The sequence below is a fragment of the Lissotriton vulgaris genome, chromosome 3_1, assembly GCF_964263255.1.
Source record: "Lissotriton vulgaris chromosome 3_1, aLisVul1.2, whole genome shotgun sequence".
Taxonomy (NCBI): domain Eukaryota; kingdom Metazoa; phylum Chordata; class Amphibia; order Caudata; family Salamandridae; genus Lissotriton; species Lissotriton vulgaris.
In genome coordinates this window covers 751,530,626-751,555,143 of record NC_141689.1, presented here as the reverse complement: position 1 = coordinate 751,555,143, position 24,518 = coordinate 751,530,626, and the positions used below count along the sequence as shown (strand labels likewise).

The window sequence follows — 24,518 nt, the reverse complement described above, 5'->3', positions numbered from 1 at the left end:
GCAGACCTCCTATCAGCATAAAATAACCTTTGACACACACATTCAAAAATAGAAACTAACATTTTCTTAAAAAAGGAGAAAACAATACCAATTACAACAACTTATTAGGTAATTCCAACATCTACATACACATCCACTCATTCACCAACAGTTCTATATAGTCACTCATGCATGTACTTACTCATCATATGTACTCATACACCTATACATCCTGTTACACACTAATACTCCTCCATATAGTTACTCACACACAAATTCACACATGCAAATAAACTATCAAAAAACCATTTACTTGATTATACTGCTATATGCACACCACTACACATACTTCTACAGAAACAGAAACATATTTACACTCCTAAACAATCAATTATAAAAACACATACTCACTAACCCAACCATACACACAATCATCCACCCATACAGTCTTGCACACATGCCGTCTTCAAAATACATACAAATAGTGAGTCACTCATTCATGCATCTGTGCTCTAAGTAATATCCCCCACCGAACCATACAGACACTGATACTCAAAAAAACAACTAATAACCCATATACACACTCATGTAGCTACTCACCAACCCATGCAGCCACTTATACACAAAGTGAGACACAGATACAGATATTTAAATATTTAAACATTACTCGCTACTATATGAATTCACTAAGATACATTTAATAAGTCAGTTAACCAATCAATTTTACACAAAATAAACATCCATTTAGACATTTATTTACCCATTTATTCTTCCATCAACCTTTAGATATACATATATAAAAAATATTTATTTTTCAGAAAGATACACATTCACTGGATGATGTCATCAGTGATGTCATTTGAGACGTCATCAGTGATGTCATGAGTGATGTCACTGACCATGTCATGAGTGATGTAATATGTGACGTCATCAGCAGTGCATTGCATGCGCAAGTTATATTGAGTCCAACTAACTATAACATGGGAATTTCAATGTTTTATGCGAGTAAAATTTCCACCTAACTATAACTGGTGTGAAAACTATGTTTTTTTCTGTGAATTTAATAGGTTTTTTAACCCCTTCGATGCTTGTGACAAGGTCAACTCGTCATGGGTGTTACCTGCGCTGTGCGTTTGACGAGTTGACCTTGTCACATAAATTGCAGCGCACCACGGGAATATGCTGTAGCAATGATGCGGTTAGATGCTAATTCTCAACTATAACTGGTGTGAAACCTATGGTTTTTTCAGTATATATATATATATATATATATATATTTGGTACGTTTCTCCCTCCAAAGAAAGAGCAGGAGCCCAGGGGGACAGTTCAGAGAGGCTTTAATGAACAAACAGCTGCTACGGTGGCGGCGAATGCATTTCGGACCTCGCCTTCTTCAGCGCCCAACACCGTCTCCATGCATCAACACAGTAGTCCTTTCTCGCTGCCCTTGAAGTACTGCAGGCTGGACCGCTCCTCCCCCGCTGGTGAAAGCACACACCCGTTGTAGTCCGTCGTAATCCTTGGACCACAACACCCACAATGCCTGTTATATAGCAGTGTAGGTAGGTGAAAAAATAGCGGGAGTGGATCGTTGAGTTCTTTTTGCGGCCCCCGGTATCGGCAGACTTGATGGTGCTCAGAGCCAGTAGTCCGCTCATCAGGTCTCCCCTTGTGTCCCCCGGTACTGCCACACGCCTCACAACTAGGTATCTGATGTGCTGGGGAGAATGCAAATTGCACTTTACCCGGGAGAGGCGGAATGCCTCAAACTGCTCCCTTCATCCCAGTTCAAAAGGCGGGAACCAGGCTTTGTCCGTAACCGGACCAAAAGTTAACTGCAAAGCAGGATGCCAAAGAGTGCCTGGTCCCGACAATGTGGCAGGGGATCCTGGAATGCGCTCCTGGCAAGCGCAGATATGTTCGGTACGTTTCTCCCTCCAGAGAAAGAGCAGGAGCCCAGGGGGACAGTTTAGAGAGGCTTTAATGAACAAACAGCTGCTACGGTGGCGGCGAATGCATTTCGGACCGCGCCTTCTTCAGCGCCCAACACCGTCTCCATGCATAAACACAGTAGTCCTTTCTCGCTGCCCTTGAAGTACTGCAGGCTGGACCGCTCCTCCCCCGCTGGTGAATGCACACACCTGTTGTAGTCCGTCGTAATCCTTGGACCACAACACCCACAATGCCTGTTATATAGCAGTGTAGGTAGGTGAAAAAATAGCGGGAGTGGATCGTTGAGTTCTTTTTGCGGCCCCCGGTATCAGCAGACTTGATGGTGCTCAGAGCCAGTAGTATATATAAAATTTCTATGGCAAAATGAAACCCCTCATTTTGTGCTTTTTCAAATTAAATGTATTAAGTGTTACCACTTTATTCCAATCAAGATGACTTCAGGTGTGCAATACTTTTGTCATAAGTAAGACTGTTAGCGTTCTAGTTGTTCTTTAGAACACTCTGGGACATTCTGTCATTGGGCTATAGTTGGGCTACATCTGGCTGATATTTGGGCTACATTTGGGCTCTTTTGTCTCTGGTGGCCTTCTTGGGAGACTGCATATCAGAATTTTTTTTAATGAAATATAAGAGGATTTGAGAAGTCACTCAAAAGGTGCCCTAATTTTTCTGTCTTCAGCACTAATCATAATTTCGATGGCAAAATTAACCCCCTCATTTTGGTCCTTTGCAAATTAAATGTTTTAAGTGTTAACACTTTATTCCAATCAAGATGACTTCAGGTGTGCCACACTTTTGTCATAAGTAAGACTGTTAACGCTCTAGTTGTTCTTTAGAACAGTCTGGGACATTCTGTCATTGGGCTATAGTTGGGCTACATCTGGCTGATATTTGGGCTACATTTGTTTTATTTGTCTCTGATGGCCATCTTTGGGCTACATTGGGCTACATTTGGGCTCTAACATATATATAGCCCAATGTAGCCCAATATATATTTTTTCAAAGTTAATTTTCGTAAAAACCACTGGAGCAAATATCTTGAGACATGGCAAAGGCACATCGGGGTACCAGTCTCTACAATTTTGCCAAGTTTGGTGGAAATCCATTCAGCCATTCGGGCTAAAAGTGAGTTTGACCGCCCTATGGAAATTAACATGGAGAAAACACGTTTTGGGACCCCCCTTTTATCTCAGCCCCCGCTTGACGAATCCCCCCCACATTTTCAGGAACGGAGCGGGCCACGAACTTTGAGAAATTCGCGAAGATTCGTCCACCGGCACCAAAGTTATTCCCAATAGAATGTTGCGGATTTCCTATGGAAAGTAGATCCTAACTATAACTACCTACTGGCGACCGCCAGTAGGTAATATATATATATCTATATATATATCTATATATATCTATATATATCTATATATATCTATATATATCTATATATATCTATATATATATATATATATATATATATATATATCTATATATATATATATATATTCACTGAAAAAACCATAGGTTATAGACCATATATAGTTAGGAATTCGCATTTACAAAACCTTATTTTACTCACACAAAACCATTGAAATTCCATATATAGTTAGTTGCACTAACTATATATCGCGCACCCGCAATCCACTGCTGATGATGTCACATATTACATCATTCATGACATGGTCAGTGACATCACTGATGACATCACTGTTCTTTAGAACACTCTGGGACATTCTGTCATTGGGCTATACTTGGGGTACATCTGGGTGATATTTGGGCTACATTTAGGCTCTTTTGTCTCTGGTGGCCATCTTGGGAGACTGTATGCCAGAATTTTTTAATGAAATTGAAGAGGGTTTGAGAAGTCACTCAAAATGTGCCCTAATTTTTCTTTCTGCAGCACTAATCATAATTCATATGGCAAAATATACTCCCTCATTTTGTTCCTTTTTAAATTAAATGTTTTAAGAGTTACCACTTTATTCCAATCAAGATGGCTTCAGGTGTGCCATACCTTTGTAATAAGTAGGACTGTTAGCGCTCTAGTTGTTCTTTAGAACACTCTGGGACATTCTGTCATTAGGCTACACTTGGGCTACATCTGGGTGATATTTGGGCTACATTTGGGCTCTTTTGTCTCTGGTGGCCATTTTGGGAGACTGCATGTCAGAATTTTTTAATGAAATAGAAGAGGATTTGAAAAGTCACTCAAAATGTGCCCTAATTTTTCTTTCTGCAGCACTAATAATACCTTCTATTGCATAATATACCCCCTCATTTTGTTCCTTTTTAAATTAAATGTTTTAAGAGTTACCACTTTATTCCCATCACAATGGCTCCAGGTGTGCTATACCTTTGTAATAAGTAGGACTGTTAGCGCTCTAGTTGTTCTTTAGAACACTCTGGGACATTCTGTCATTGGGCTATACTTGGGCTACATCTGGGTGATATTTGGGCTACATTTGGGCTCTTTTGTCTCTGGTGGCCATTTTGGGAGACTGCATGTCAGAATGTTTTAATGAAATAGAAAAGGATTTGAGAAGTCACTCAAAATGTGCCCTAATTTTTCATTCTGCAGCACTAATCATACTTTCTATGGCAAAATATACCCCCTCATGTTGTTTCTTTTTAAATTAAATGTTTTAAGAGTTACCACTTTATTCCAATCAAGATGGCTTCAGGTGTGCCATACCTTTGTAATAAGTAGGACTGTTAGCGCTCTAGTTGTTCTTTAGAACACTCTGGGACATTCTGTCATTGGGCTATACTTGGGCTACATCTGGGTGATATTTGGGCTACATTTGGGCTCTTTTGTCTCTGGTGGCCATTTTGGGAGACTGCATGTCAGAATGTTTTAATGAAATAGAAAAGGATTTGAGAAGTCACTCAAAATGTGCCCTAATTTTTCATTCTGCAGCACTAATCATACTTTCTATGGCAAAATATACCCCCTCATGTTGTTTCTTTTTAAATTAAATGTTTTAAGAGTTACCACTTTATTCCAATCAAGATGGCTTCAGGTGTGCCATACCTTTGTAATAAGTAGGACTGTTAGCGCTCTAGTTGTTCTTTAGAACACTCTAGGAGGCTGCAGTAGAACACAAAGGAATCAACTGACAGTCTCTGTCCTTGTTGGATGTACATGTTTTACTGAGAATGTCAGACTTCATTTTCACATGACTGAGAAAGATAATGTGAATTTACAGAAAATATGCTTTCAGTTTAGCTTATAGATCCCCTTCCAAACCACTGTGGGAAAATCATGAGATATTAGTTTTCTTTCAAACAATATTCATGATATCACAGCTGAAGGTTTTTTCACATGGTAAAATCACCTTAGAACCCACCACAATTCCTAAAACGAGTATGGTACCATCAACAAATGATTTATAATGTAACTAAAGTCCTAAAACCCTCTATTAACTACAATGCTTTTTAATGAGGTGCTATCATGTATATTGGTCCCAAGATGGCTGCCAACACTTCTTGGATGAAGTGCTGACAGCCAATCAGATCAGATGTGTGGTTAGGCTCCGCCCAGATATATATCTTTTTTTGAACCTAAATTACTCAAAATCCACTGGAGCACATATAGTGAGACCTAGCAAAGGCACATCGGGCTAACAGTCCCTACAATTTTGCAAAGTTTCGTGCAAATCCATTCAGCCGTTCGAGCTAAAAGTGAGGCCAACCGCCCTATGGAAATTAACATGGGAAAAACGCGTTTTGGGACCCCCCTTTTTTCTCGGCCCCCCCTTCATGAAACCCCCCCAAATTGTCAGGGGCTGCTCAGAAACAAAATGTTCCATTTTCCTGAAAATTTCAGCCAATTCCGTCCACAAACGCCAAAGTTATTAGACATAGAATTTTCAAAAATCCCATAGAGAAAAAATCCTAACTATATATACCTACTGGCGACCGCCAGTAGGTAATATATATCTATATATATCTATATATATCTATCTATCTAAATATATATATCTATCTATCTAAATATATATATATATATATATATATATATATATATATATATATATATATATATATATATATATATATCTATATATCTATCTATATATCTATATCTATATATCTATATATCTATATATCTATCTATATATCTATTGTTAAGGGGTAAGGCGCTGAAGAAGGCACGATTGCCGAAATGCATTCGCCGTTCCAGGACCTTTGAAATAAACGGCTGTTTGTTCTATGTTCCCCGCGTGGCCTCTCATCTTTTCAGTGGGAAAGGATTTTTGGACATATTTGCTGCGCAGCCAGACGCGCAGAAGAGTTGGCCCTGCAGCAGTAAGTGACTCTGGGTTATAACTGGCAATCGCGCTTCTTGCAGCTTGCATGAAGATCGAGGGATCGATAAACCCAGCAGTCCGCCAGGATTCTCAACGTGGAGGAAGCAGGCTGAGGTATTTGATCTCTACGGGGCGAACGGTCTCACATTTGACTGCCCCAGCTTCTGACCTAACCTGGGAGGAGAGGCGCTGCAGTCAAGCGGGGACACAGGGCATGCACCGCGACGTTCACTCGTCCTTCAACCATCCCACCTACCTGATTGGGCACGAGACGACATTGATCTCTACTCCTCCACACCGGCTACCCGACATTGCTAGAACTGTTGCATGTTGGGATTTGGAGTCCGCGACAATCAAAACGGACTGTGATTGGCTGTGCAGACTGCATGGGGGAGGGAACACAGTGCCTTTGAACATTTATCAGGAGGATACTGGGAAGAAAGTTGTTAAGGGGTAAGGCGCTGAAGAAGGCACGATTCCCGAAATGCATTTGCCGTTCCAGGACCTTTGAAATAAACGGCTGTTTGTTCTATGTTCCCCGCGTGGCCTCATCTTTTAAGTGGGAAATGATTTTTGGACTTATATATATATATATATATGCGATGGGGGGTTCCAGTATGCCCCAACTAGACCACAAACTCCCAAAATAGTACAGGATGACCATTATCATGCCACTGGCACTAATATGTCATGAAGGGACACAGTTGTGCCAGCCAAAGATAACCCATCATGATGAGGTGTAGCATATATTTTGGCGGTCCTTGACAAACAAGTTGCTTACCTTCTGTAATGCCTTATCTGGTTGAGATTATATCTAGCCACAGATTACCTACCTCAAAATTTCCGAGGCGCCAGACTGGATCCGGAAGATTCTTTGTGAGCAGTACCCCAGCGCACTTTGTAGGAGGCGTCCTTCGGCTCCGCATTTGTCATCGGCGACGTCCACTCTAAAAGTGATGTCAGCAGAACCTATAGAAGCACCACGAAGGTGCGCTAACATCAGTTTCTTTTTGCAAATTTCCACACCAGAAGTGGGGGCCATGAAGAACACTGACCACTGATGTAGAAACTAGGGCCCTGAAAGGGATTAGCCCGGTCCCTAGAAATCCATTTGCAAAGTGGGGAGGATGGGGGGGGTCGGTATGGAAACTACAGCTAAATATAGTCTCTACTATATAAGGCATTACTGAAGGTAAGTAACTTGTTCATCTGATAGAAACTTCTAGCCGAGCTTCCTTACCTTATAATACATACCCAAGTAATACCATCCCAGTGGTGGGTCGCTCCTCTTCTTTAGAGAGATGTGGAAGAGCATAAAAAGTAGTCAGTGTGATGAATTTGCCTACGTCACATGGGGTAACCACTTTCAGTAGAAAAGAGGCCCCTATGCGAAGCACCGGTTTTCCAAGATAGACTGCTAAGTAAGGAGGCGTCAATGAAGAAGGCCTGCAGCTCACTTACTCTACAGGTAGAGGTAAGAGCCACAAGGAAGGCTGTATTAATAGTCAGACGCCTGAGGGGACAATTATGGAGTGACTTGAAGGGAGCCCACATCAAAAAAGTTAACAGATTAAGGTCCTACTGAAGCATGGTGAATGAGGGAAGAGATGAACAAGACTTTTTAGAAACCTATGTACAAAAGGGGATGTGAAAAGAAGGTTAGTCAGGCAGATGCAAAATGGCAGAAAGAGCAGACAGATATCCCTTAAGAGTGCCCAGAGTGGAGCCAAGCTAGGCAAGTGAAATTATTAAGAGCAAAACTTCAGAAAGGAGGGGCAGAAAGGGGATCAAAGTCTTTTCTGTACACCATGCTACAAAGTTTCTCCAATGACAGGCGTATCCAGTCTTGGTTGAGGGGCGCTTAGTTGCCGAGATGACGTTACAGACTTCAGGAGGAGGGTAAAAGTCTGTCACCTGGCGCCGCTCAATCTTCATGCAAAAAGGTGGAGAATGGACAGGTTGAGGTTGAGGAACCTATCCTGCTGCTGCAACAGAAGATTCTCTCGAAGGGGCAGCCTGATTGCAGAATCGATGGCCATGCTAGGTAGCTTGGTATACCAGACTCTCTGTGCCCAATCCAGAGTCACAAGAATTACCTGGGTCCGGTCGTTCTTGATTTTCTTGAGAACTCTGGGCAAGAGTGGTATGAGCGGAAAGGCTTTGGGACGCCTGTGCTCCACTAGAGACAAAAAGTGTCTCCAAGTGAGAGCCTCATTGAAAACTTCAATGTGCAAAAATGCTGACATTTTACATTCCTGGCGTAGGCAAACTGATCTAACCAAGGCTCTCGCCACTGTTGATAGAGACCTTGCACCACCTCTGATTGTAGACGCCATTCAAGATACACTAGACAAAGATGGCTAAGTTCATACGCTCTGGCATTCACAGAGCCCGCAAGGTATTGAACCACCAGGAATATGCCCTGGTGTTCCAGCCATGTCCTGAAATGTAGGGCCTCCTGACAAAGGGTCCACGACCCCAACCCGCCCTGTTTGTTGCAGTACCACCTGGTGGTGGTGTACTCCGTAAACACCTGCAATAGCTTTCTGTTGATGGAGGGTAGAAAGGCTTTCAATTCCAGTCAGCTAACACACAGCTCCAGCAGGTTGATGGGAGTCCTGATTCTGCCAGAGACCAGTGTCATCCTATCTCCACCTCCCTCAGGTGGCCGCCCCTTCCCAGGAGTGACATATCTATCACAACTGTCATATCTGGTTGGGGAAGGGAGAGGGGTCTGCCTCTGACCCAATCGCGGTTTGTTAACCACCACTTAAGATCGTTTGCAGTTCCCTCCAAGATCTGGACCATGTCGGAAAGGCTCCCCTGATGCTGTGCCCATTGAAAATTCAGGTCCCACTACTAAGCCTGCATGTGGCATTGGGCATCATGAGTTATCAGCAGGATGCAGGAGGCCCTGAATCCCAACAGCCTCAGGGTACACCTCACCGAAATCCAGGATAGAGGCTGAAATATAGGTCTCATAGCCTGAGTATCCTGGACTTGCCGCTCTGGGGTATAAGCCGGAAAATGCTCTGTGTCCAGAACAGCTCCAATGAAAGAGAGCATCTGAGAGGGAGTTGAGTGTGACTTCAGCAGGCTGATAGCGAACTCCAGGGAGTGAAGGAAGTTTGCCAGGGAGTGAAGGAAGTTTGCCATAGTCTGGAGGTAGGAGACCACAGCCTGGAGAGAGCCCGCCTTTAACAGCCAGTTGTCGAGATAGTGGAAGACTGGCACAGCTGATCTCTGCAGAAGAGCTGCAACCACCACAGTCTACTTGGTGTACACCTGAGGAGTGCTGCTAAGGCCAAAAGGGAGCACAGTGAACTTAAAGTGCTTGTGGTCCACTGTGAACAGCCGGTGTCTGTGGGCAGGCAGGATGGGAATGTGGAAGTAAGCTTCCTGCAAGTTAAACCGCCATGTTTACTTCATTTACTTTGTTGCATACACCAATGTCCTGCTGTCTTTTATTCTGTATTTTTCTTTTTACACAGCCTGGCTATCACAACACTAAAGGGAGGGAGAGAGAGACCAATAAGTCCCAACTTTCTCTTTAGCTCTGTTGAAACACCCATTAGTAGAGAGCATGGTGTTCTTACCTTGGAGGGGGAGCTCCGGCATCTGTATAAGTACCTCATGTGTCTCCGCCTGCAAGTGGCCAACAAAAAAACCAACATTAGCCTACTCTCTAGATATTCGCAGCCAGACAGGGTGGCTTGCCTAATGGTTTGTGCTCTTTTGGAGAAAATTACCTTGTTCGGTCGGAGCACGGTGCTTCAAAAGGTCTCCTAGTAGAACAAACAAGCCACGTATGAATCGCGCTGACTTCCGGGTCCGAAAAGTATCACAGGAGATGGAGTTCAGTGGGCGCGACGTGCTTAAAAACACTCAGTGCATCCTGTATTGAATGTATAATAAGCTGCAAAGTATGTGTACATTTATTTCCTTTATGAATTGTCCAATAAGCTCTTTTGCACGAATTATTGCAATACATTCAATGAAGGAGAAAATTATATTAGTGCTCACCATCAGAGTCATGTCCCGATAAAAGCGCTAGTGCATGAGCAAAAAATGCGGATAGATCATGGCCAGTTTTTTGTCGCTCACTAAATAGAGAGCCCTGGGAATTGTAGTTTGTTGAAAATTGATACAAATAATGCTTGGAAACGATCCGGGTGAAGTCGTCTATGCTATTTGTACAAAGAATAGACGTTTAATTTGGTGTCCCATAGTGTGTGTTGCCTAATTAAGCATAGGGCATTAAGAGGCAAAATGCAATCGTCCGTAGCTGTGCTTAGCCGATCTTACTAAAAACCACAGTCAGACAATCATGAATGAAATAGCTTCAAGGTGCAGATGCTTAATCACGCTCAGCCCTCCCTGGCTTGGGAATAAACAAGCTGGTTTAGTGGTAGAATTTTGTGGTTGTAGGCAGGTTGTGTTGTTTCTCAAAGGTAGTAGTGACTGTCTATCCAGAAATGGAATTCTATCATAATGGACATAGGTATCATAATTTGAACATTTCTGTCAATTTGTTCAATCCATGTATCGCTGTATTGAATTTCCTTATTAACATGGCTTCCCTTCTTGTGAGTTTTTCTTCCAAATCACCACCTCTGGCATCATTTTCCACTTTCGAGATTACTGTCCATACTAGGTCATTCACTTTGTGCGGTTTTTCTCGCCAATGGTTGACAAGGGGTGCTGTCAAAACATTATTTTTTATTCTGGATTTATGTTGTTGTATCCGTAGGCGCACTTCTTGAATCGTTTTACCGATATACACTAGGTTACATGGACATATAATTCCATAAACTACGTACCGGGATTTACAGTTCGAGAATGCCTCATGTTTCCAACTTGTCTGTTTGTATGTGAATACTGTTCCTTCTTTTGTTGTATCACAACATGAACAGGTCCCACATCTATGGTGTCCTTGAATTGGTGGTAAACCTAGCATGGTACGTAGGTTAAGGACTAACATTCGTCCCAACGAGACAGACTGATTTCGTCAAATTGAAGACAGAGGTTATTGAATTCTGTCGCAAAGTGAGGTTAAAAACCTTCTTTTTGGAAAATATATATCAATCTCTAATGGAAACAACGGGACTATGTAATAAATCATCCTTTTGCCCACCCACCAGTAAGGTACCCAGAGAGGTTATCACGTTTTAAAGAACAATATTATCTGCTGTGACTAATATGGAAACCAAGAAAAAATGGATCAAATACAATCTTTCCAAGGTAGAGTCACAAGCATTAATCAGCCTCAAAAAAGATACTTCGGTCGTCATAAAGCAGGCTGATAAAGGGGGCTCAATTGTCTTTTGGGACAAGGATTTATATATCAATGAGGTAAAAAGACAACTCAATGATGGATTGATTTGAAAAATGAACTACACAAAATCATTGACGATGGCTTCAATCAGGGATTCCTAGGCAAAAAGGAGATGGAATACTTAAAAGTCAAACATCCAGGGACGCCATTATTGTATGTCTTACCAAAAATACATAAAGATTAAAAAATGCCACCAGGGCGACCAACAGTTGCTGGATGTCAATCGTTATTGGAACCGATCTCAAAGTTTGTTGATTTTTTTCTAAAACCTTTTTTACCACATGTAAAATCATTTGTACAGGACACGACTGATTTCATCAATAAATTGGCCACAATCAATTTTGATGAAAAAAAATCACAGGATGGTGACAATGGACATTATGTCATTATATACACAAATCCCGCAGGACAAGGGGATTTTTGTGTTAGAAGCTTATCTGGAAGAAAGAGAGAGACCTCATAAAATACCAACAGTCTTCATTCTAAAACTCGCCGAGTTTGCTTTGAAAAATAACTATTTTAATTTCAATTGAGAGTTCTTCTTCCAAACAGGTGGTGTGGCGATGGGATGCCCATTTGCCCCCGGAATTGGCAGTTTTATTCATGTCTAAATATAAAGAGACCTTTGTTTATCAGAACAACCCTTTTGCCCAGTGGATACAACATTGGTATCGATATATAGACAATATTTTTTTTGTCTGGACAGGCACAGAGGAGGACTTAAAGAAATTCCAGGATTGGATTAACAACAGAGTTCCATCAATTAAGTTCTGTTTGGATCATTCAAAAGAGAAAATGCCGTCTTTAGATGTAGAGGTTTACCCCTCAGAAGGAGGTCTTGTAACAACACTCTACAAAAAACCAACAGACCGCAACAAGGCCCCACATTTTAAAAGCAATCACCCTCGTAGCCTCAAAGATAATCTTCCATATGGGCAATACTTAAGAATTCGACGCAATTGTCAGTACAAGGGCGAATATCTAAGACATGCAGAAAACCTAACAACCAATTTAAAACGTCGTACCCCAGAATTTTTTTTTTTTAAATCTCTAAAGAGGGCGTGGTGGACACCAGGCGAAAGTTTATTGGAAAGAAGAACAAAAAAAGAAACAGACAGAATGGTCTTTGTCTCCACATTCTGCCCCAACTCCAATGCATTGAAAAAGGTGGTCAAACAAAACTGGCACCTATTGAAGAACTTGGATGAAGCCTTCACAAATGAACCACTCTTCGCATTTAAAAAGAACTGCAGCATCACCAATCATTTGGTGAGGCCTTGCCACAAGAAAAAAAACCCTAACCTACGTACCATGCTAGGTTTACCACCAATTCAAGGACACCATAGATGTGGGACCTGTTCATGTTGTGATACAACAAAAGAAGGAACAGTGTTCACATACAAACAGACAAGTTGGAAACATGAGGCATTCTCGAACTGTAAATCCCGGTACGTAGTTTATAGAATTATATGTCCATGTAACCTAGTGTATATCGGTAAAACGATTCAAGAAGTGCGCCTACGGATACAACAACATAAATCCATAATAAAAAATAATGTTTTGACAGCACCCCTTGTCAACCATTGGCGAGAAAAACAACACAAAGACAATGACCTAGTATGGACAGTAATCTCGAAAGTGGAAAATGATGCCAGAGGTGAATTGACAGAAATGTTCAAATTATGATACCTATGTCCATTATGATAGAATTCCATTTCTGGATAGACAGTCACTACTACCTTTGAGAAACAACACAACCTGCCTACAACCACAAAATTCTACCACTAAACCAGCTTGTTTATTCCCAAGCCAGGGAGGACTGAGCGTGGTTAAGCATCTGCACCTTGAAGCTATTTCATTCATGATAGTCTGACTGTGGTTTTTAGTAAGATCGGCTAAGCCCAGATACAGGACGATTGCATTTTGCCTCTCAATGCCCTATGCTTAATTAGGCAACACACACTATAGGACACCAAATTAAACGTCTATTCTTTATACAAATAGCATAGACTACTTCACCCGGATCGAAAAGAGCTTATTGGACAATTCATAAAGGAAATAAATGTACACATACTTTGCAACTTATTATACATTCAATACGGGATTCTCTGAGTGTTTTTAAGCACGTCACGCCCACTGAACTCCATCTCCCGTGATCCTTTTCGGACCCGGAAGTCAGCGCGATTCATACGCGGCTTGTTTGTTCTACTAGGAGACCTTTTGAAGCACCGTGCTCCGACCGAACAAGGTAATCTTTTCCAAAAGAGCAGCACAAACCATTAGGCAAGCCACCCTGTCTGGCTGCGAATATCTAGAGAGTAGGCTAATGTTGGATTTTTTGTTGGCCACTTGCAGGCGGAGACACATGAGGTACTTATACAGATGCCGGAGCTCCCCCTCCAAGGTAAGAACCCCATGCTCTCTACTAATGGGTGTTTCAACAGAGCTAAAGAGAAAGTTGGGACTTATTGGTCTCTCTTTCCCTTCTTTTAGTGTTGTGATAGCCAGGCTGTGTAAAAAGAAAAAGACAGAATAAAAGACAGCACGACATTGGTGTATGCAACGAAGTAAGTGAAGTAAACATGGCGGTCTGATATGTGTTCTTGACAGAGCTGAAGAGATATGTGACTGTGTGAATTTCTCTCACTCCAGATTTGTGAATACGTCGGGGACAACTCATCTTCCTTTATATTCTGATGAGAGAGAGGTAAGATAGGGAGGCTTGTAGTAATGGTAAAGGCAGCAGATATGCAGTAGTTATCAATATTCTACAGAAAGGTTTATTTCTTTTATTACAGACTATGGTCCTGATAAGAACTTCCAAATAACACGAGTTCGAAACTCGTAGACTGTTTAGAAGCCCAAATAGAGAAAGTTACATAAACTGAAACAAAATAGGCGTTTCTTGAAAATAACAATTGTTTAATGGCTTTGTTGTGAATATTTTCTATTCCAGCACTCATTTAAATTTCATATATATTTTTTGCTGTTTGTTATGGTATGACAGATGTATGATTGAAAGCTTGAATGATGATTTTTTGAAATGTATTATTGTAAATATGAATTGTTTGATTAGTTGTGTTGTGTACATATGGTCTTAACAAATATACATTTGAAAAATTGAAATACTAAATAGAAAAGTAAAAACTAAAAACATTGAAGTTAATAAAATAATTGAAAATAAAAAACACAAAACATAGCGTTTCATTCGGATGTTTTGAGAAAATATTCCAGGTTAAAGTAGTAGCGGCACGTGCACCTCTTTTGTTTATTAGTAACTTGCTCAAAGCATAAGTAAGGAAGGTTCTGATAAAGTCAATTGCCAAGTCCACCAAACTAAAACAGAGGGAGGAAGAACTATAGCGTTCAACTCTTTCAGAAGGAAAATGGGAGGTGATGGGGAAGCTGGCCTTATATAATGTTGGACACTAACTTAAAAATGACTGGCTTATAAGGTTACGGTGGAAATGAAGTTTAAACATTTTTTATTCAAATGTGGTCCAGTATTTAAATGGGAAGTTAGGCTTTAGCAAACTCATACCCACAGAATTTTGGCTACAGATGTGAGATGTTAATTAAAAAGCAAAAGGAGATCAGTAATGTGAATGTTAAGAAAGATACATTATGGAACACTTATCAGCAAGACCTTTCTCCCCTGAATGAGAAGATACAAACTTGCTTGGCAGGGTTTCCCACTCAGTTGTTTCTACTGAGTAAATGAGCCTGCGGAAGAGCCAATAGGTAAGGAGGAATAATAAGTACATGCAAAGATAGTTCTCAAGAATGCATAGAACAAGAATGCATAGAAATGGTAGCCAATTCCACTGCTAGCTCTTCCACCACAACATATGTTCTGAAATGGAAGAGATTGTGAGCCTGTTTGCCAAAGAAAGGCATGATTACGGTATTGAGTGACCCACATGAATTGCTATCACCAGAAGACACCCTGACATGGTATCCCATTCATTTAACCTGTGATTTGGGACTTTAAGTATTTGATGCACATTTCCACTTTTTTGTAGGCCAGTGCCAAGATGGAAACTCACCAAAGTGCTGGTATACCAGAGGTATGATGCATTACTCTAATATCAAGCTCCTTTCTTGAAAGGTGGCATTGCAGGTGGCTGCCACATTGGTAAGGATGATAGTAGTGACTCAACATTCTCATCTGAAGATCCGTGCATCAGATTTCATCATGATAAAAACACACACCCAATTTCATAACGAAAGTGGTGTCCAGGTTTCATCATAGCAGATGGTAGTCTAGCCAGTGTTCTTCAAAATCGCCAATGTCTAAGGCAGAAAAGCAATCTCAGTGATGACGCAACTCTCAGCCACCTAACAGGTACTCTAAAAGATCCAATGCTGAAGAAAAAATATGCCTTTCCTGTAAAAGGTCGTAACTCTTTGGGGCTGATCAGCAAACAAGTCAGAATGTATTTTTGATTTTGCATGTCTGTATAAGATGTCCACTGAATCTTTATAAGGGAAGTGGTACAGAAAGAGATTGAAGGTCTCAATTGTTTTTCCCTGAACTATCATAAGATCTGTCAGCAACAATCATTGGACCCGCTTCAAGAACTGTTCAACTACTATGATGAAAAGGATGCCGTGACTCCTATGGTTTTTCTCAAGCCTCGAAAGAACCCTGAATAATTTTGCCTAACCAGCTCCTAAATTTAAATGCTTTACTTTAGGTTAAAATACTAGCATTACACCTAAAGAATTTCCTACCAAAGTCGCACATTTTCCTACATCGAACCGAAGACATGCAACAACCTCCCTCAACTCATCAGAGCCTCTTCCTCACTTATAGAGTTTCGCAAGACACTGAAGCCCGGGCTCTTCATATAAGCACCTCGGGACCACAAACCTACACAACTTTACCAAGCACCTGGATACTCTGTTGGGTGATTAGTGCGAATACAAATCAACATAACATAATATAATATTACAGTCTTATCAATAAATATTAAGTGGGGTACGTAAGAGGAGATCAATCATATAAAATATTCAGGGTGTTACTAACATGCTGCAAAGACGCATCAGATTCCACTGGTGTTGGTATTAGTTGATGGGGGAACAGCATTTAACTGCATTGGATGGCTCTGCATTTCAAACATTCAGCATGGGTTTAGTTTTTGGTCTCAGTTTGATGCATTTCCAGAGGTGAAAGCTAGCATCAATCTAGTGCCTATGTGATGGGATAGACCCAAGGGATTTCCACTGCTGCCTTTATTTTATAGGCTGGGAGTACAATCCATGGTTGAAGTCATTAGAGAGACAATGGCCTCCGATATCCTGTACATCCACAGGAGAATATAAGATCTCTCTCTTTGCTGAATGGTTTTTGGCCCTTCAAGTGCGTCATTGAACTCTTCCCTGCATGTTCTATATGAATTCCGACAGATGTTGAGTCTTCAGTTTACCCTTGAAAAATACCCATCTGACCTTTATACCAATCAGTGGTTGGAAACTTGCAGAAATCCTACCCTTTCACAAGGGGATTGATATTATTAGGAATGCTACCATGGTCTAAAAATCCAATTATCTTGAGATATTTTTAAGCATTTGAGATTTTAGAATTTTGTAATCTTGAGGATGAAAGGATAGCATTTTTTTAAAATGAACATTATGCCACCTACATTTATTACAAGTTCTGACTATAAATGTTGAATCAGGGTCCTCAAAGACATTCAAAGCAAGATTAAAACGTTTATATAGAAGGGATCCACTTACAGAGAGGCTAATATCACATTTATTCCTCCCTGATCCAAGGAAAGGTTTGCAAACTAGAAGGTGGTTACGATGGTCAAGCAGTTATTGTATAGTTTAAATCTCGAGCATCACAGAAATGCAGACCTATAGAGCAAGAGATTGAGGTAAATGATGCGGCTCTGCAACATAGCACCTTTTAGCACTCTATTAATATAATGGCAGTTTACGGCAGCTTAAAAGTTTTAGAAATGGACAAAGGGCTATATGAATTCATTTTAAATATTTGTGGGGATTGGGGTAGATATTGTTTGTCCAATGTAATAACGATTTTGACAGAGGGAACGCATGTTATAGGTCACTGGCTGATGATGCACATCAAAAGTCAGGACAGTAGTAGGGGCATTCCAACATTCAAAAAGCAGGTTTACAATCCTTCCCTGCTATGCAGATTGCTAGGTGCTCAATATGTTCAATGTGTTCAACTGTGAACGACTATAAAAGACACACAAATGATGAACCGCTCCCAAGATGCTTGTTTCTGGTCCTAGGAGGACCTGGCTAGGCAGTTCAGGCTGGACTGTTCCCATGAAGAGCAGAGTCAAGATTGATTTGCATATGGCTGGGTCTAAACTGTTGTGGCATGGTGAGCAAAAGATGGATGGAGTTCACCTGGATCTCATGACTTGGGGTGAATGTTTGATTTGTTCCACATTCCTTCCATCATTTATGTGTCTTTTGCAACTGTGAATGACTGGCACAAAGGTAAGATGACTATCTGCAGGGGTATTTTGCTATGGATGAAATCCTCCTACACCTGCATTCAGAATATTAAGTGTGCATATATGTTTCTTCAGAGATGGGTCCTGGCTCAAAAGACTGGAAATATAAAAAGACAGGGAAAGGTCATGTTGGAGATGATGCGTTGGGGTGGTTATCTCACTACATGTATAGTGGGCCTCGTACAAAATGGGTCAAGTGTTTGGAAGCTACAATACAGGAGATGAAATCTTTTTCTGGATTAGTTTCATCGTATAGTCCAGATACCTTGGAATTTATGTTGATCTGTTAATCACGGGTAGCAGGTAGGCACCTGGCCGAATTATTCTGGAAGTTTTCACAAGTGCAAGACGGTCATAATTGGCATATTATGTGAAAAAAAAATTTATTTCATGCTGGAGTGTACATGGAAACGGTTTCTGCCCTACATATAGGATGTCACTAAAGACCATATTTGCGTGGCTTGCTTGAGAGCAATGGGAATGTTGGACTCTTATTGAACTTGAGGCTTCGCCATTGTAATTCTTGAAAGTTTCCTGTGTTTACTTGGATATGGACACACTTGCTTTCTTTTGGAGGAGCAAGGACAATATATAAGTAGTGTGTTGAAATCCTTCGCTGGTAGGGAAAGCATTTGCTACTAAGAGTTGGTTTGCATGGAAGCTGCTGTTAATCGGTTTATAGCTATGTAAGATATGGCCTCTGTATCACTACCTAACTATTCAATAAAAATATTTCTGTCCATAAATAGGAAATCTGGTATGTAACATCTTTAAAACACATCCACCATTTTGTTATTGTGCCATAGCTTTCATAAAGGGACAATAGTTCATTGTTACTAAGGAATACGGTTTTCATCTGCATTCATTGGGGAGCTCTGAGATAAGATCAGATCCTGAGAGCCTGCAGCCTCTACAGGCTTCCCTGGTCACCGAAGTGTTGCCGCTCCGCCTGTACGTTCTTCCTCCGCAGCTGCAGCCTGGATGTAGGCGGAGCGGAAAAGCAGGAAGGTATCAAGAACATACACGAACAAGACACACTAAGGGCACAATTAGATTCACTGCTTGTTGAGATTTTACACCTCACCCATCCTACAAAGCATTCAGAGTTTTTAAAAAAATGCAATCAATTTTTCATTTTGGAGTATCACATCAGTAAACATTCACTACTTGTAATGCAAACTAATTTAGTATTTTTTTGTCCTTCGGAAGTTTACCTTATTTTTGCTTGTTCTTGGTTACCTGTATTTGAACGATAATCCCTATGTTTCTAGAAGGAGTTTCAAGAAGGAGAAAATCTATCAAGTGACAATTTGCCATGCTCATGAATGTGAATTTACCATACAGTTGTTGGAAATATTCTCTGCAGCAGTTTTCATAACTTGAGCAAATACAAAGTTACCTTATATACATAACTGTAATATTTCTCATAAATTAGCCATAAACATATGTCATGCATTATGATGAGAAACTTGCATTAGCTTTGTTCCACTTACAGAAATGTCAGGACTTGAAAGTTCACACAAAAGCTTTTTGGCATCAATAACAGCTTGGTATAGCCTCAGGAACTGCCCATCGCTGGCAACAAAGCAAGCACTTGGAGAATTACAATAGGCACCTAAAAAATATTTTAATTAGAGATTAAACATTACAAATTTACATGTAAAATGGTCAAATCTAGGCACTGCATATATTACACTATTCATTATTAGAATGAGGAACCTTTCTAATTCCGGTCAAATTTTAATGTTCTTAAACCAAAATGAAGTCAATGTAAAATAGCACAATGTTTTACATGGGTGAGGGGGTATATAAAATAACTAACGAGGGCATATTCTGCTGTCTGCAAGTTCACACTGATCTGAAGAAAAAGTGTCCAATGTTCCAAACAGCTTAACCAAAGTGTGAAAACAATATGTAAAAGTGATATATTCCGCCACCACAAAGGAATGAAACATTGCCATGAGATGTGGTCTCACATTTATGAATAGGAGCAGAGGAAGATTTGGCACTCAAACTATCATGATTATATCTTGTGTGTTTATTTGTTTTTTTAGTTTGTGATTTATAGAGCACAGACAATCAGTCAAGGAGGCACAGATCTGAAATGTTCCCGTTTCCAAGCAGGAGCAGCCTACCAACACCAGTATTTTATGTTGATTCTGGTACTTGATATTCTGTTTATTTCATGACAAATACAGCACTATGAGGTTCAGAATCATAACAAAACAGTAATGAATTAGCTACCCACACGAGGAACAGACCAATATTGTGTAGACCGAGTGTAGGCCATTAATAGGTCTGCTTTAGGGGCTGTTTTTGCTCATATAATAGCATATGTTTTTCATGTCTGTATATAAAATTATGGCTTTGACAAGAAAGATTGTTAATTCAGAAATCTCAGTCGCATTAAATTCTGAAACCCCGTAAAAAAAGAAGGTATGGTTTCATAACTACATTACAACAACAAAAAAACTTGAAGGTCTACAAAGTTGAGAAAAAGAAGTGGCCACAAGGAAATATCACACACCACTATCACGACTAACGGTGAAGGGCCATCAGTTGTAAAGAAGTCCTATCAGCCCACCCATATGGCGGAACATCGTCATCTAGGACCTTATCAGCAGGTTCTTATATGGCCAAGCCCATAGGTTATTGCTTGGTACCAGTAGATCCTGATCTGAAAGAAGATGTGTCCTCACTGAGAGTGGTACTGATAGGGTGCAGTGCTCAAACAGATAAGTGAGTGATTAAAATGACGGTCAGGGTATAAAAATATGTTTATTAGTATCTCCCTGGACGTCAGGTAAAAGAAGTGTGATGACAGTGTAAAAATATCACTGTACAGTGAGCATATACAATCTAGGCCAACATGTTTCTGCCGTTATGGTATTAGTTTACCGGCATTCTTCAGGGCCAGGCTGGAATAACAGCTACTGCAACATCCACTATTATAAGTGTGAAATCATAATCAAAAGAAATGATATAACATGGTTGAAGTAAGTAGAATTGTGTGGCTGAATGAACCACCCTACCGTATCCTCGTTAATAACCATGTAAAGAGCAATCCTTTCCTGCGAACATCAAGAAAAAGGAACTATTTTGTGACAACCAAAAAGCTCTTTTTAAACAGATGTGTGAACAAAAATTGTGGCATTCAATTACTCAGTGGGCCAGTTAATTATATAACGGCCAAGATACCATCGAAAAGAAGTCACTAATACCCTACGGAACACCGAACCGGTACGTGGTCATTACCCCTGTGGAGGGTGCGCCGTCTGTCCACAGACATGCAAAACCCTGACAATAGACATAGGGACTGAAAGACCTTGGCGATTAAATAACCACACCAACTGCAATTCAGACAAGTTGATCTATATGATCACATGCCCGTGCAAGCTGATGTACATCGGACACACTACCAGGAAGATCAAGCTCCGTATAAGCGAGCACAAAAGCACCATTCGGTGTAATAAACAATCTACTCGCTTAACTAATCACTTTTTGGAGCTTAAACACAAAGCAGACGAAATTAAATGGGTAGGTTTGGAACAACCGTTTATTCCCCCACACGTGACTGATGTGTCACGATTTCTATTCATCAGGGAGCAGCGTTGGATTTTTAAACTTAGGACGGACGTCCAGGGGCTGAATGACAATATACCTTGGGTGTCTCTCTGAAAGAAGTTAAATTCAGTTACAGCACCGGGTACAGTCCATTCACTACCTACTTTCGCTGTATCGAAGATGTGTGCTATACCTCTTGACATGCATCTCTTCATATACCCTGGTAAATTGATCGCGTCATTTTAAGACGCATACTGTATTTTGTAAGAACAAGGTCTTGCATACATCTCTTAGGAGCACACCCAGAGTATTGAAACCGACATATGATAGGTCATCCTGTGGTTTTTTCATTTTTATAACTCTTTTTCACTTGATTTGCAGTTATCTAGTATGTACATATAGCTAGGTTACTCCACAATGGCATCTAGTTAGTGGTAAGATCAAATTCTGTCTACCAACATACGAGAAGATCTTTAACAAATATTTAAATGCATATGTAAATCTTCTCTATGGTAATTTTATTCTACCAGATTGGTGTTAGAATATATAAATATCAACATTAAGTAAAGCCGGGCTCGTTCGCATTGAATGTGTCTAGACACTTAGCCAGGTCAGCAGTATAGACCGTCTCCTACTAATCGGAGCATGCGCTATGCTGAGACTCTTTGTTTCGGCCTAGCGGAGTGTCTGCTCCGCGCGCACGCCCCGAATCACACTGGCCTGCGCCGCACTTTGATTGGCGGTCTCAGGACAAACTCCATGCCCCGCCTTATTGAATCCCGCATACTACGCATGCGCGAGGCCAAGCCAACGACCTCGCGTCATGCGCTCTAAATCTAACATTATACGGCCGCGTCTCTGACCTGCAGGTGTGGATAATTAACGAGCGCCACTGCCAATTAGCGTGCGCATAAATACGTATTTCCTCCTGTCCGTCGGCACCTCCCCTTCGGTTCAGGCTCACTCCTGGAGGTACCGACGGACAGGTAAGGACACGAGGACACCAGGGACCTTTGTGCTGTTTTTAAGATTCCTGAACCGCCCTAGTCTTTGTCTGGCAGTTCCACTCAGGCCAGTTCATATGACCAATGGTTTTGCTAGGGTGGCTTTGAGTAGATACTGGATTTTAACATTAGAACTACTTCCAGCAGTCTACATTTAGACTCTAGAGATGTTTGTCATATATTCTTCTTTCTGAACCCTTATACTTAAACATGACATGAATGGGGTATATGATTTAACAACAAAAATCCCCGTTGAATGCAGCCCTCTGAGTGCAGCATTTCGCTTCTTTGGGACCTATGGGCTATATTTGAACAACCAAGTTGTTTTAGTTTTAATACAATACAAATACATATTGAGACAGTGACAGCTATCATGTCCTGAATTTGTCCTTCTCCATATGTCCAATAGAGCGGCGCCTCTTTATCCGAGCCGTTGCCGGGTGAGGTGAGGCTTACTTCCCACACAAAGCTGGGTAAGTGTATGTTAGATTTATTACTTCTTTGTACACAGATTATCTGGATGTGACTTTATACTATGCACAGGTTTCCACTTGGCCGTTATATAATTAACTGGCCCACTGAGTAATTGAATGCCACAATTTTTGTTCACACATCTGTTTAAAAAGAGCTTTTTGGTAGTCACAAAATTGTTCCTTTTTCTTGATGCTCGCAGGAAAGGATTGCTCTTTACATGGTTATTAACGAGGATACGGTAGGGTGGTTCATTCAGCCACACAATTCTACTTACTTCAACCATGTTCTATAATTTCTTTTGATTATGATTTCACACTTATAATAGTGGATGTTGCAGTAGCTGTTATTCCAGCCTGGCCCTGAATAATGCCGGTAAACTAATACCATAACGGCAGAAACATGTTGGCCTAGATTGTATATGCTCACTGTACAGTGATATTTTTACACTGTCATCACACTTCTTTTACCTGACGTCCAGGGAGATACTAATAAACATATTTTTCTACCCTGACCGTCATTTTAATCACCCACTTATCTGTTTGAGCACTGCACCCTATCAGTACCACTCTCAGTGAGAACACATCTTCTTTCAGATCAGGATCTACTGGTACCAAGCAATAACCTATGGGCTTGGCCATATAAGAACCTGCTGATAAGGTCCTAGATGACGATGTTTCGCCATATGGGTGGGCTGATAGGACTTCTTTACAACTGATGGTCCTTCACCGTTAGTTGTGATAGTGGTGTGTGATATTTCCTTGTGGCCACTTCTTTTTCTCAACTTTGTAGACCTTCAAGTTTTTTTCTTGTTGTAATGTAGTTCATTAGGGGTATGAACTTGACAGGTCGGTAAATATCGTCCCCCAGACCCTCCTTTAATAGTTGTATTCCCATGGTTTCATAACTGCAATCTTAGTTCTCTCTCAGGGTAATCTCCATTGAAATCATAAGCATTGAATAGTCTTGCACACGTGCCGGGATATGTAAATGTAAATGTAAATGTACATGTATTTATATAGCGCAAATCGCCCACATCGCAGGCATCTATGCGCTTGCTTAGGGAACCCGTCCTGGTATTCCCCTGTGAGATACCCCGGCAGGGTATCCACAAGGTGAAATCCAGGCATGCCGCCGCGAGGGGCCGTTGTGGAGATTAAGCAAGCTATTGCCCAGAGTCGCAGAGTGTGAACCCGTGAGTCGAGTAGGCACCGGAGTGAGAATTATCGAGTCCGTGAAATTATTGAGCCCAACCCCCGTCGGGGCGGGGAATTGAACCCTGGTCTAGGGCCGATCTCAGCTTCCGGGTCTGCCGCCTCTAACCCCTGAGCCACACTTCTCCTAAGTGGAGACATTCACCTGGAGGCAGGGCTAGCAGCCCAAGATGGCAGCCACATATGCTGAACTAACTCCCAGA

The 24,518-nt window shown here is 41.0% G+C and overlaps 1 protein-coding gene across 2 annotated transcripts in view; it reads right to left on the bottom strand.

Annotated features, from left to right (window-relative positions):
* Positions 1-24,518, bottom strand: part of DMXL1 (Dmx like 1) — a 2,236,090-nt gene that overhangs the window by 1,474,187 nt on the left and 737,385 nt on the right. For both annotated transcript variants that reach the window (XM_086961064.1, XM_086961065.1), the window contains exon 13: positions 19,556-19,677. In XM_086961064.1, coding sequence (XP_086817190.1) covers positions 19,556-19,677 — 122 coding nt within the window. The remainder of the gene's footprint in view (positions 1-19,555; positions 19,678-24,518) is intronic.